General features: G+C 43.7%; 1 protein-coding gene across 15 annotated transcripts in view; it reads right to left on the bottom strand.

The window, feature by feature from the left end:
- The window catches only part of SOX5 (SRY-box 5), a 641,654-nt gene that overhangs the window by 286,387 nt on the left and 341,946 nt on the right, over window positions 1–13,321 (bottom strand). For 7 of the 15 annotated variants that reach the window (XM_017804831.1, XM_017804830.1, XM_017804829.1 and 4 more), the window contains exon 1: window positions 8,270–8,431. The exons of 7 other annotated variants lie outside the window; for them this stretch is intronic. In XM_017804831.1, the coding sequence (XP_017660320.1) occupies window positions 8,270–8,307 (38 nt within the window). In that variant the 5' untranslated portion in view covers window positions 8,308–8,431. Of the gene's footprint in view, window positions 1–7,463; window positions 7,758–8,269; window positions 8,432–13,321 lie in introns of those variants that run through there. One more of the 15 variants, XM_017804828.1, reaches the window with a different exon arrangement.

Raw genomic sequence — 13,321 nt, forward strand, 5'->3', positions numbered from 1 at the left:
TGTTTTCACTTGATTTCATTTAGCCCTTCAGTTCTATTTCAGTTATGTTTCATTTAGCCTATTTTTTTTTAAAATAATCATCATGTTTTGGTGATTCACATTTCACACCAGCACAGGAACAAGTCATGTAAATACAACACAACAAAATGACCCAGTTTGTTAATAGACATGCCAAACGGGTAAGAACATCCTTCCCTCCGCCCTTACCAACCATCACCTTCCCACACATCTCATCTCTATCCAAAAAAGCCTCTGCCCCAGTGAGGCCATAGCATTGAAATTTAGGGATAAAGCCCTATGAATAGAAATTTGACTAAACCTTTGGAGCAAACGTTTTCAGCCTTGTTTTACAAAGTGAATGTAATTAGGACGCTATGGGAATTTATCTGAAAACAGAAGACTTCTCCACAATCAAATACAGCATGGACAGAACTACAGCTCCCTCCCAGAAGAAAGCTCTGCTGAAGTGCCTCAACCCCAACTCAGGCAGGCCATCCCTCAAGGTGAGAGGACACCATAGGCTTCATGCCCTTCACTGAGCATTCTCTCAAAACAAGGAATACCTCCAAATTACAAAAATCGTGTGTAGAGATGCACTTTGGTCTTTCAGACTCTGTTGAATTTTAGCTCCATCACATCCTCCTAAAGTGCAGTCTCTTCAGGATTCAAAACTAACTGAAGGTATTGCAACTTAATGCAACCCAGTTAAAGGACACACCAAAGCACAGGGAACAAACACGAATGTGTCTGTGCACAGGAGTACACACACCCTTGAGATTTTGTTAGGCTCGCTGTTTTAAACGGCAAAAAACAGTTTGGTGGAATCTTTTCATGTATCTATGGTAAAAAAGGAATAACAACATTAACAATTGTTCCAAACCACTAAAATTTTCCTTACTCTTGGTCTTCTGCTACATATTGAGTTGGCAGTGGCAAGTAACTCCAGCTCACTGTCAGATACATTATCTCTGCCCATGCCCAACCTGTGAGATGAATCAATGAAACTTGGGGCATTTTTTTGATTCCCACATCCTTAAAACAATAAAGCCCAGCACCAAAGAAACCAAAAGGAACTAGATTCCTAGGTCTTTTCTCTCTAGAACTACGAAGGTCCATGAAGGACATGCAGACAATGCTCTTAACTGTACAAAAATAGCATGTACCTCCCTCTTGAGTTCCTCACCACTAAAAAGAACTCTGATTATTCACAAAAGAAAATTAAATTTCTATTAACTCTGCTTATATTTTTGCCTCCCAAAATAACAGATTAGTAATACAGAAACAAATGTGTAGTAATGGGACTATAATACAACCACAAAGAAAAATTAGCACTAAGGAAACATTTTAGGATATGTTTAGGTCAAATAGCACTCAAACATCCACATCCCAGGAAAAAAACCCAAAACAACAAAATTAAGACAGTCTACATGAACTTGAAAAAACACAAAACCAGAAGTACTTGGCAAAACAAAATTATTATTGATCTCAGAGAGAAGATGCTGATACGAATTTCGATACTTGGTCTTAAAAAAATAAAAGTATAGAAAGGAAATCTGGAATATTAAACATAAATTTTAAAAATAGCAAAATATAAATACAATTTGAAAATTGAGAAATGTTACCTGATTAATCCCACAGTACTTTTAAGGGAAGCAAAGTCAAAGCCATTTCAAACTTTCATAGCAAGCCCCAAGCTTTTTCTCATTTTCACTTCAACTTTCAAAGTTCCGTAAGTCAAAAGTAATACCATCATGTTGGAATTACTTTTTTTTTCTTTAAACAAGGTGACAGAAGGATGAGTTGAAGAGAAGTGCCATGTCAGATCAAAACCAGGGAGTTGGAAAATATTTGCCAATTTCTTTCGAAACAAAGTAAGAAACAACAGCTCCCCCAATACCATGGCAGCACTTGAACTTCATATTAACATCTGCTAATTGTAGCAGTTGGAATTCAACCCGTCTTTCTCTTTTCCTTTTTCTGTTAAAAAAAGAAATAAAAAATTTCGCACCTATCCTAAAAAAAGACAGACAGCTTCTCTGAATTGCCACTGCACACCTCACAATTTCCATTCACTCACATTCTTTTCAAGTACCATGGCCCCTGCAAGCAGCGCTCACCAAAATTCTTCCAAAACCTTGCCTAGATCTGCTCTCTCCCAGCGACTACCGCGCGCAGAACTTCACGCTGTCACAAGGACATGTGGGCTCAGGGACAACTTTTAGAGACTCTTGGCTTCTCAGGCTGGCATAGGCTGGGCTCGACGCGGAGGTGACAAGCAGCGTCTCTCGCGCGGAGGCTGCAGCGCGTTGGGCTCCCCACCGTGGCCCTGGTGCCCGGTGGCCGCAGGCAGAGCCCAGCCCTGGCCCCAGGCGAGGCACAAGCCACTTGGACCAAGCCAGCCCCTCGTAGGGTGTGGGAGAGGTGGGACGTGTGGCAGGCGGCAGCCCGGCATCGTAACCCTCGGCAAAGGCGCGGGCGAAAACTTTATGGCGGCTGCCGGTGGCGGGGTTTCACCAGGGGGTCTGCGGGAGGGGACGTGGAAGGTTCAAACCCCATAAATAAGTCCCCGCCAGGTGCAAGAGTGCACGACCGCTCGCCCTTGCCCGCTGCCCGGAGCCCGCCGAAAAGCTCCAGAGGAAACCACAACCCGTCTCAAGAGTTCGAGAAGTAAGTTCTGGTTTAGGTAATTCAATAACGTGACGAGGGTTTGCTTAATTTGCAGTTTTGTGGGTTTTAATATACACACGTGCAACGTAATTTTACCTTCTGGAGGGAGCACAGGAGACTTCATGCATTTTCCAAATTGGATAGAGAAATCCATAGCTACTTTAAAAGGGAAAAACTCTTTGCTTCTAGGGATGCTACTTGTTAAACAATGAACTCCTTTCCATCAGCACAGTCATACTACTGCTACTGATTAATTGCTGTAGGCGCTTCTTTTCTCTTAACTACAGTAGCAGAATTCACAGGAATTGAGTATCTCCAGTGTGTACAGGTACAACATGACAACGTGTTTTTCCCCCTTCACATATGAGTTAATTATGCTATAACCAGGTCTGAGAAAGAAATTAATAAAATACAACAAAACAGAAAGTCAAGAGGATGTCACACTGACATCTGCAACAGTTGTGAAGGCAGAGGTATCTGACAGGCAAACATGCAGGTATTCTGTTCTTTAAGTCTAGTATGAAAAGCATGCAAAGAAACTATAAATCTTCCTTGGGAGGAGATACTCTTTTTCCTGTATAAATACTGTTAAAAGTGTATTTTATACAGCCACAGATATACCATATTACACAGACACATAAGCCTATCCTATCAGGGAGCTTCATGTTTAAGTAACTCAACTATATGCCTCCTAAATGATAAAGCCATAAATGCTCGTTAAAAGCTCCCTGAGAAGTAGTAAATATTTTGTAAACTAGCTACATATTTAAGATCTCTGGACAGCAAGAGAAGGAAAAACAATTCCTCTCCTATCTAAAGGTACCAATCAAACACACTATGCACATAAACACCGCAAGATGCTTGGTGGGAGACTGTGTGTATGTGTTTGTGTGTGTTTTAATTAACTCCTTGAATGCATATGATGAGCCAGCCACCCAGAATTAGTAATGCCAAACTCCCAATTTGATTCAAATGCAATGAATACAACAGTCGAATTGTGCGGGCTGGTGTGTCACTCATCAGCTCTCTCATTTGGGCTTTTGCCTTCCAAGGCTAGTTCACAATTTCAGCAACTGGTAAATTATTGAGATGTTCATTAAAATCCATAATCTGTAACAGTCAACTTCTTCCTCGCTAAGCATAAGCACAACAAATTAAATTAGCGCATGCAGGACAATAATGAGAAGTCGGCAAACGCATTAATTCCTTCAGCCTTATCTCAGAGAAATAAAATTGTGTTAATTTTCATCACCGTGAAAAACCAGCATCTGAAACTTTTAACTGGCACTCTATTCAATATTCTTCAAAACTCAGATCCCTAGAACCACAGACTTAAGCAATAAAGTCCTTTTCTTAAAACATCTCAATGGAAGTTAAAAGCTATTCAGCCCGATATTAAAGAAATCTCATTGTTTGCTTTTAAATGAAGGAATAATCACTCTTACTTCCACAGGTAGATTTTAGGAGAGTGGGACGTCATTCTGAGCAAGCTGGTTAATAGAAAGGTATTATTCTTTCTCCAAAATTCTCAGCAAATGCAGTAGAAGAAAGCTTTTAGGATAAGTTTAGCTAAGAAAAGCACTTAGGAATACGCAAAGTTTCCTTTTAGGAAAATGATTTCTCCATTTGACAGTGTTGGTACAACCCCAAAATAAATTCAGTGGGAGTCTGAAATGACTCGTGCAGTGCAGCAGTGAAGCAGCTAAGTATATTTTTTTCTTCCTAGCAGAGAGTTGCTTTACATCCCTGAGCCCTTCCTTTCCACAAGCTATTCACTAGCACAGAGAAGGTTTCGAGAACACAGAACTGGTGACTGTAAACGCTGAACTTGTTCTACTGTCCCCATCCCCACTGCTCCCATCCATGCCTTTTGTCTTTTCTAGCTCTTCCTTTTTTCCTATGGAGGCAGTAATCCGTCCTTCCTTCTACAAACGCTGCATACCACTGTACCTTGAACTGGCATGTTAAAAATAAAAATTAAAATTAAAAACAAAGAAAATAATGAGAAAGAGAAAGAGAAAGAGAAAGGGTGTCACTCTGTCCGGATTCCTAGCGTAGCCTCTCTCTCAGTCTACAGAGAAATGTAAATATGCAGTAATTAATTTGGGTTTAAGAACATTCCATACACTAGGGACATTGTTAAGCAGTCACTTTATCTATTTTTCATTAATCAGATTTTATTAAGATATTAAAACTTTATGTTGGGCATTTCTGAGTTTTTATCATTCTGTAAATCTCCTAGCTGTCTGTGATGGTTCTGGCTGCATTGTCTGTACCTTTTCCTCAATGAAGTAAACTTTCTTTCTATTGTGGCCATACTTGTTATATTTAATGACCCAACTTAAAAAAAAAAAAAAAAAGAAAGGAGGAAAATCAAACAACAAAAGAGTTATTCTTTTTGAGACCTTTAGAGCCAATTCAGAGTGCCACAGGTACATCACAGAGTATATCTCAGAAGTTACCCTTTCCCTGTGAAACACACGGAGCAGATTCCAGTTATAATTTCTTCCTACAACGTTTCTGCAAACATCATCCCCCTCAGCGTACACATTCTGATGCTCCTCTCAATCAAGCAGCTGAACCGCCACAAACAGAAAGAAAGACGTGCAAGGAACTTCTCAGGAAAGGACGAAAACCCTCACATTTTTTGGCACGGTAATTAATTATACATGTTAATTCACAAAACCTACTGCAATTTACCAGTGATGCTGAATGAATTAATGAATGTTTACTCGTCTGACACGGAGGATCATTTTCATTCCGAGTGTGTATCATAAATGCACCCCAACAACGGCCACAGACACACAAGAGAAGTCCCCTTGGTTCAGCTGCCTTCAGCTGGGGTGACTGAAAGTTTCTGAACTGTTTGCAGTTTACTGGGATACACCGGAACATCACGGGAAAGACGAGCGGCAAAGAAGAACAACCTCCCGAGATACACACAGGCGCCCTGAGATCTGAACTGCAAACAACTTTGCCTGACAAATCTGTATCTCCTTGTGCTCTGCTATTCAGGTTCAAAAAGGAATAGCGGGAGATGGACAGTAATAACCAAACCGAAGCGGGTCATGCAGATACAACACGCTGGACCCCAAGCGACTGCAGAAATGTGCTCCAAGAACTGTGTTTACTGAGAATCTGAGAAAATAACCTGCCACAATCGTCTAAAAACCAATCATCTGTGCATCATGCATATATACACATGTGAACTCTGTAAGCATTTCTGTGTCTGAGGGTCTGTGCATCTCTGTGTAAAACAAAGTGCGTCCTCTTGGCTGTTTTCTGACAAACACACATGTACTACATGGACAGTGCCTTCCCTGTGTATGTGTGTGCAACTATAGTCAAACACACGCAATGTAAACAAATGGTAATGATTAACAAAGATAATGGTTTGTATTCCCAATTTCAACTGCAGAGGGAAAACTGTTGAAAAAAATTTAAAAAAAAAAAATTGTATGTCCCGAGGTTCATTTTTATTGCTTCCCATTTCTGCTGCTTGCTGTTATCTGCATAGTAAAAGGAGAGCAGCGTATTGATTATTTAACCAGAATGTTTACAAGAGCAAAGCTGGGATCTCTGAAAATGAAACGTATGCCTACAGGGGGGAAAAAAAGAATAGGGAAGCTCATTCTATTTCTAAGGAACATGTTTTGTCCCAAATGATTTGTTTATATATAAAATTTATATAAATATACATATATTCATAATGCAGAGATACTTCAGATAAAAAAAAAGTCCCCCAACAGGAAAATGAAAGGACTTCATTCTGCTTCACAGAGTTTACAAGTATTGTGTTCATCACAAAGTTCAAAGAATAATCGTAATCACTTGCTTATACATTTCTATGTATAATCTTAATGAAGCATATGAAATACTTGAATCTATGGATTGTAGGAACAAGACAAATACATCAGCATCATCATGTTAGATCAAATCTGACATCAGAAACAGTAACAGTTTCCTCAGGTAGTTGAACTAAGTTAACACAGTGGACATAAACAAAACCAATTTTGTTCTATTACTGTAATGATAACAAACCAAAGAAAAACGTCGAGTATTCCAAGTAAGCCTGGAAAATTAACTGTTTTAAAGATGACCTTGGAGTAGAGCGACCAAGACAATTCCACTTTCTAGTAAAGAAGCGTTCTAGTTGCAGAACAAGGATTGAAAGTGTTAAAACAGTTCTTTTCTGCATTTCCCAATTTCAGTTTTCTCTGATCTTTTAATTCAAGCATTCTTTCCTGTCCTTTCTCTGCATGCGTGTTCCTCAGCCCACTTAAAATGTTTTTATCTTGCCTTCTTTTCTATGCCTTTACTATCAAATTCAGTAGGTTTGAACGATGAACAGCTTGACTTAGCATATTTTTAACCAGCTGGTCTAGCACCTAGCTTGTATTGCATAGTCAGATACAACCAAATGTTTATACAGGAGGTAGCTTTCACGAAGATGAGAAAAACCTCAGTAACGCGCATCCTGGCGTTCTTTTATTTACCGCTTAGAAATGAAAGTTTGGATTGTTTACTGCAGCCGCACAAGGGACTATTAATAACCTTTAAAAAAGAAGCTGGAGGGAAGGGATGCGGGACCATCAATGGACGCGCGTACAAGCGCCTGAGAGAACGCTTCAAAACCTCTCAGGAGTGCCAGATTATATGAAATAAGGACTAAACTCTCGGAGGTCACAAGCCGTCGCCAGTGACAGCAAAAACTTAATTCCGGGCAAGAAAGGCTCCTGCTTCGGGTAGGGGAAGACGGGCACATCTACGTCATACCCAAGCCCCGCTCGTCATACCCAGACCCCGCTCTTGACACTCCGCGAGAGAGGCGACGGCCAAAACTTGGAGGCAAGAGTTTCACTTCTTCCTTTCTTTTTCTTTTTCCCCCCTCTCTCCTCAGGCAGAAAGATGTTCTCCTGACGGAGGGCCGGGATGTTAACTTGCCTAAAAATAATCGCTCCTGCTAGATCAACAAAAGGTCATGTGCTCGGCGGAGCGCCTTCCCAAGTTTGACGGGAGCCTGAGGTTGGAAGTTGAACCCCCCGCCTCGCCGCCACCGGGCATCCTCTGATCGCTTCCCGGGGAGTCTCCGGGCAGGAGCGGGAAGGCGCTGCCCAGGAAGGTGCCTCGGCGGGCCAGTCGGGCCAGAGGAGGGTGGGCAGGAGGAGGGCACGGCAGCCTCCGCGGCCGCGGAACAAAGCTGCGCGCCGCGGGCGCACCGCCGGGGCGGCGGGGCCGGGGGCGCGGCGGCGCCCGCCCCTGTCCCCCCGTCACTGACACGCCGCTGGAATAGCCAAGGTACCGCGGGGGGGGATGGAGGAGGGGGGACACGGACGGACCGGGGTGGGGGGAGCATCTCCCCGGCCTCCTGCCGCCGAGCGCCGGAGTTGCGCGCCCGTCCCCGTGTCCATGTCCCCGCTGCCCATCCGCGCACACACGCGCGCGAACACGCGTGCTCGGGTAAATTAAAAAAAAAAATAAAAAAATAAAAATAATGCAAGAACAAACAAACCACGAAACAGGAAAAAAAAATAATTAAAAATGAAAGGGCAACAGACACCCCCCTCCAACACACAACCCCCACCCCAACAACTCGACTCACCTTTCAAACTCCTGAGGTAAATCAGGGTCAGTTAGCATGCTGGAAAAGCACAATTTCCCTTTGTCACAGCAGCCACCTATGGTCGCCTCCAACTGAACCTGTCAAGTGAGTCCAAACCTTCTAAACCGATTGATTTTCTCTCTCGCTCGCTCTCTCCCTCCCTCCCCTCCCTCCCTCTCCCTCCCTCCCTCCCGGCTCGCTCGCTCTGAGCGAGGACTCCTTGACCAGTCTCTTAAAGGGGCAGCGCGCTCGCAGCAGGATGATCGCGCAGCTCCCCCCGCCGCGCTGGGCGACCTCCGGGGGCCTGTCCTTTCCTTTTAATTCTGCTCGCCCGCCGCCGCCAAACGGGAAAAGTCAACTCCTTCAATGTCCTAAAAAAACGTGGAGAGGTGGAGGGGGATAAGTAGGGGGGGGCGGGGGGGGGGGGGGGGGGGGGGGGGGGGGGGGAAAAAAAAAAAGGCAGCCCGACAATCCACCTAAACCGGCAAACCAGGAGCAAATCCCCTGCGCTGAGGAAGATCAGTGGAGAAAGAAGATAAAACAAGAGCAGACTGATTAAATTGAAACAGTTATCAACTCTCGGAGTTGAAATAGGGGAGAAGAGATTAGACATAAAAATGTTACCAAAGGCATTTGTGTTCCGAAGAATTTTCATTCCTTTCCCCCCCTCCCTCCCGGCTCTCTCGCTTTCTCTCTCTCCCTCTTTCTCTCTCTTTGGGGAGGGGAAAAAAAAAAAACTCACACCCCGCACAACAATCAGGCATTGTTCTGAGGGAAGAAAAGCAACTTTGACAGATTGAAATATAGCAGAGGCCCCTTCAAGGAAACCTGTAAACAACTTGTCACTCACTCTGTCGGTCTCACTGTTAGCTCTTGCTTTCCACAAAGTGCTGCGAACCGTCCTGGCAACAAACCCAAAGTTTCCTCAGCTCCAAACTCCATCAAACAGCCCCGTTGTGTGCAAGGGAAAAGGTAGCCACATGCCAAAACAGCGGGCGCGCACACGAACGCACACACACGCATGCACAAACAACAACAAAAATAAACTTTCCGTTCGTCTGCTAGGGCTTTTCTCGTTTTCTATTTAAACACACCCCTCCCCTTTCTTTCCCCCCACTCTGGGCGAGCAATAGGAGTCCCTCGGCCGTGGCTCTCTCTCATTTCCCCTGCCCAGACAGCCCCTGATAACAAGGTGGACGACGCGCGGTTGCAGAGCCCCTCGGCTGGCTGGCGGAGCGCAGCCTCCGCCGCACTTCCAATTATCTAGATAAAAATCTGGCAGGCGAGGGAGGCAATCAGGTAACGGGCCTCGGACACGCGGGGACCGAGGTGCCGGCAGCCCCTGCCTCCCGCCCGGGGGACACCAGCATCCCGCCCCGGGGACACCGCATCCCGCCCCGCCCCGGCGGGAAGGGCTGCACCGCCCGAGCCCGCCCCGGCGGGGAGAGGGGGGCAGCGACCGGGAGAACGCCGCGGGGAAATTCTCGTCCAAGCCGCGGGGATTAGCCGGGGGCTACTCTGGAAGCGGAGCGCACAATGCCTCAATAGTCTGCGCGGCCCGTGTCCGGCCTGGCACCGAACTCGAAGTAAGGGGAGGGAGGGGAAAGAAAAAAAAAGAGGAAAAAAATTGGTCTCCCTGTTCTTTCACACACACGTGCACACACACCCACGTATCTATTCTCCATTCTTTCCAGTTCCCCTGCCCTAATTCCTTTCTCTCCTCTTTTTCTCCCCCCGCTCCCCCCCCCGCTTTAATTTGCAGCTGGACAACATTAAGGGCCTTTAAAAACCACGAGGTTTTGACCCCACAACAGTTTGATTAGATCCATTGCCCCCTCTCTTCCCCTCTTATCCCTGCCTCACTGTGGCACAGAGATAGCAACTTTACTTTTTGAAATACACACACATATTCGCACAGAGCGGCCAGAAGATGTTCAACATTTTCATGCCCACTGGCTTAAAAAAAATGCCGAACAGAAAAGCTTATTATTTTTAATATCCAACAGCTACACTGTTTAATTCGCTCCTTTTCCCTCTCAGTGCATATGTTAGAAACCAGCAGGCTCACGCAGGGGCCAGTCAGCCCAGTGTTGGCATAAAGGCATCATCGGCTGGAAGCCTGAGATGATTGTTTTAATCACGAGGAGCAAACCCACTCGCAACTTCTGCGCATCATCCCCGAAGAGCACTAAGAGCATTCGCGGAGCAAAACGCCGGAGCCAAGTTTGCGAAGGCGCCGTCGTTGCAGTTCATAAAAGAGGATCTGCAAAGGCTGCCTCCAGCCTGCCTTACACCACCACGGCGCTCCGAGCCCAGTCGCATACAATCTGTCAACTTCTGGCATGAGGGAGATCTAATGGCTCCTCACTGAGGGGCAGGGTAAACCAACTTCCTTCAGTAGCCCCTAGCAAATAATATTTTCCACAGAGGTCCATTCATAGGAGCCTGACAAACCTAGTTAATATGTACAAGGATTTTTCACTTGTTATTTAGTAGCTAGCCCTTTTAGGACAGCCATGAAGTAGACATTGAAAAGGCAGCAGATGATTAAAAAGAACAATTCCAAATACTTTCTCTTTCATCTGAGGGTCTCAAACCATGTTAAGTCTCACATTACTCCTCTGCAGGTAATAAATATAATTAGGGCCGATTCCAAAACTTTATTTGTATTGAAAAGTATCTCGCTCCGCAGGGGCTCCATTCAAATCAGCAAACCTCTGTGTGGAGTAGGAGGCTACTTAGTAGGAGAATTTGGCCTCAAATAAGGAAACTGAGATGCAGGCAGGCTTAGTAGCTTGCCCAAGTTGACACAGTTAGCCAACTCCAGCAAAAGGATGAGAAACAAAGATCCCACGTGCCTCACAGTCAACAACAGTCCTCATGCTGCTGAAACACATCTATATGAATTTTTGAGCTGTTTTTCCCGCAGAGACATGATTTTTTTACATCTACTATTTGTTTAAAACATACTTCATTGTTGTATTCACATTTGTAGGGCCCCTTTTCTTGGTCTTTCATTTTCCCCTTGATGCACACCACTGCCCATCCATAAATGCTGTCCCTTCTCTGCCAGTTCTTGCTTTATTTCCCCTGTTTCCTCACACTTGGCCATGAGAGAAGTTTACAGAGTGAAGCTACACAGAAGCCCCCAGCTGAAGGAAAATTAAGACCATCTTTTACTGAAAAAAAAGATAAATCTCAACAGTTATGATAGAACAGGAATACCCTATTTTGACTGCATGTTAGCTCCACTCAGCTCTCATATCCTTTTTTCAACTCGGTTCCACTCCACAACTGCCCTGCTTCTACCATGTCCTTCCCTCATCCCTTCTCATACATTTACCCCTTCCTATATGGTTTCCTATTTGAACTTTTTCAGGGCTCACATACCCCCCCAAGCTGGTATTATACCTAGGACAGTGGCACTCCTGGGTTGCTGGCTCTCAGCTAATATGATTATAAACCATCATCCATATCAGGAATTACAGAAGAGGACATGAGCTAGACTAGGAAGAAGTAGAAAGAACCACAATAAAAGGAGGGGGAAAAAGAAAAAAGAAAAGAAGTTTGAGAGAGAAAACTAAGATAACTGAGCAAGAGGGAGAGCTGAGAAGGGGAGAGGAAATGGAAGAAAGGAAGGAAGTAGAGATCATTCCCCTGAATGCTTCTGACATGAACCCTTCTTTTCCCATACCCTGCTTTACAATTACTCTTACCCCAATATATTTTGTGCTCAGGTACCTACACCTTCTTCCCTGTTTCCTTCATTTTACACTTTCTGCAACTACTGAGCTCCCTCTCCCAGCTGAGCGGGGTAAAAAGGAGTTGGGTCTGAAAAGTAGAAAAAAAAAGTTACTGTTGCTACTGTACTAATATTGTATTACTGTATCCTTGTGCTGTACTTACTGCAGATTATTAACAGCCTATTGTATAGACTTTCTGATAAAATAATGTTCTCGTAGTAAGTTCAACTACAATCGCAAGAGATAAAAAAAGCAAGTTAAATGGTTCGAGGGAATCTCTGAAATGCTTCTAGAAATCATGTTAAGTTTTAGACTGACTTTTTAGAAATTGCCAGGACATGTCACAAAGGCTGCTAACATATCAGAAAGTGGAAAGACTGAGAAACTGGGATAAATACCCACTGAAAAAGAAGAAAATGTATGTAACGTACATCTGTCCAGATTTTAACATATGAAATTTTATCTTGTTGCAAAACTTTTGAGGCATAATAAATAAATAAATAAAAATGCCTCTTTTTACTGGGCAGGTCATAGTTATAAAACCCACTTGCAACCTCCAGCATCCACATTCAGTTCTCTCTGTTCTCTCTTCCCAAACTGAGAATTCAGATATAAGTTAAAATATCTTCAACTCATGAGAAAAATGGAAGCTCCCCCAGCATTTCAGCGAATTTTCACTTCTTTTGCTTTGCTTCCTTTAAGGGGTGCCCAAAACAAACAAGTTCCAGTAAAAGAGGGCACTTTGGGTTGAACTAAACAAAAGAGCTCTGATTTTCATTTGGATGAGGGGAAACAACTCAAATCATAAACTCCTATATGAATTTTTGTGCTTAACTGATTTTTTTTTTCGCTATTGTGGTTCTCCAGTTCAAGAGGTGAACCAAAAAATCAATTATCCACCCAGCTCAAGTTAGAAATACCATAACTCTGGAATATTGCACAGACAGAATTCACAGGTCTTTATGGAAGCCCACTGGCAGAAGGAAAACCTTAAATGAAACATTAATTTATTTTTTTTAATCCTCAAATGATAGCACTTCAGCCTAGTGCCTTTGGCAGATACTGCAATATGGTAAGTAAAGGAAGTGCTGGGAAAAATAATAAAAAAAGAGCTTTTCTAGTTTTGTTGTTTCCACTGTAGGTTTTAATAATAGAGACCTACAAAGTCCAAGGAAATGTAAGATGTTCCACAAAATGATTTACTGGAAAATTCTCACAGCAAATATGCAAAACTCCAAAGATCCTAAATGGATTTTCTTTTTTGGGCACACACTCAAAACAACTGCAGCATTAAGAATGGATCTGTAAG

This window comes from Lepidothrix coronata, unplaced genomic scaffold (assembly GCF_001604755.1).
Source record: "Lepidothrix coronata isolate B3197 unplaced genomic scaffold, Lepidothrix_coronata-1.0 Scaffold10, whole genome shotgun sequence".
Classification (NCBI taxonomy): Eukaryota; Metazoa; Chordata; class Aves; order Passeriformes; family Pipridae; genus Lepidothrix; species Lepidothrix coronata.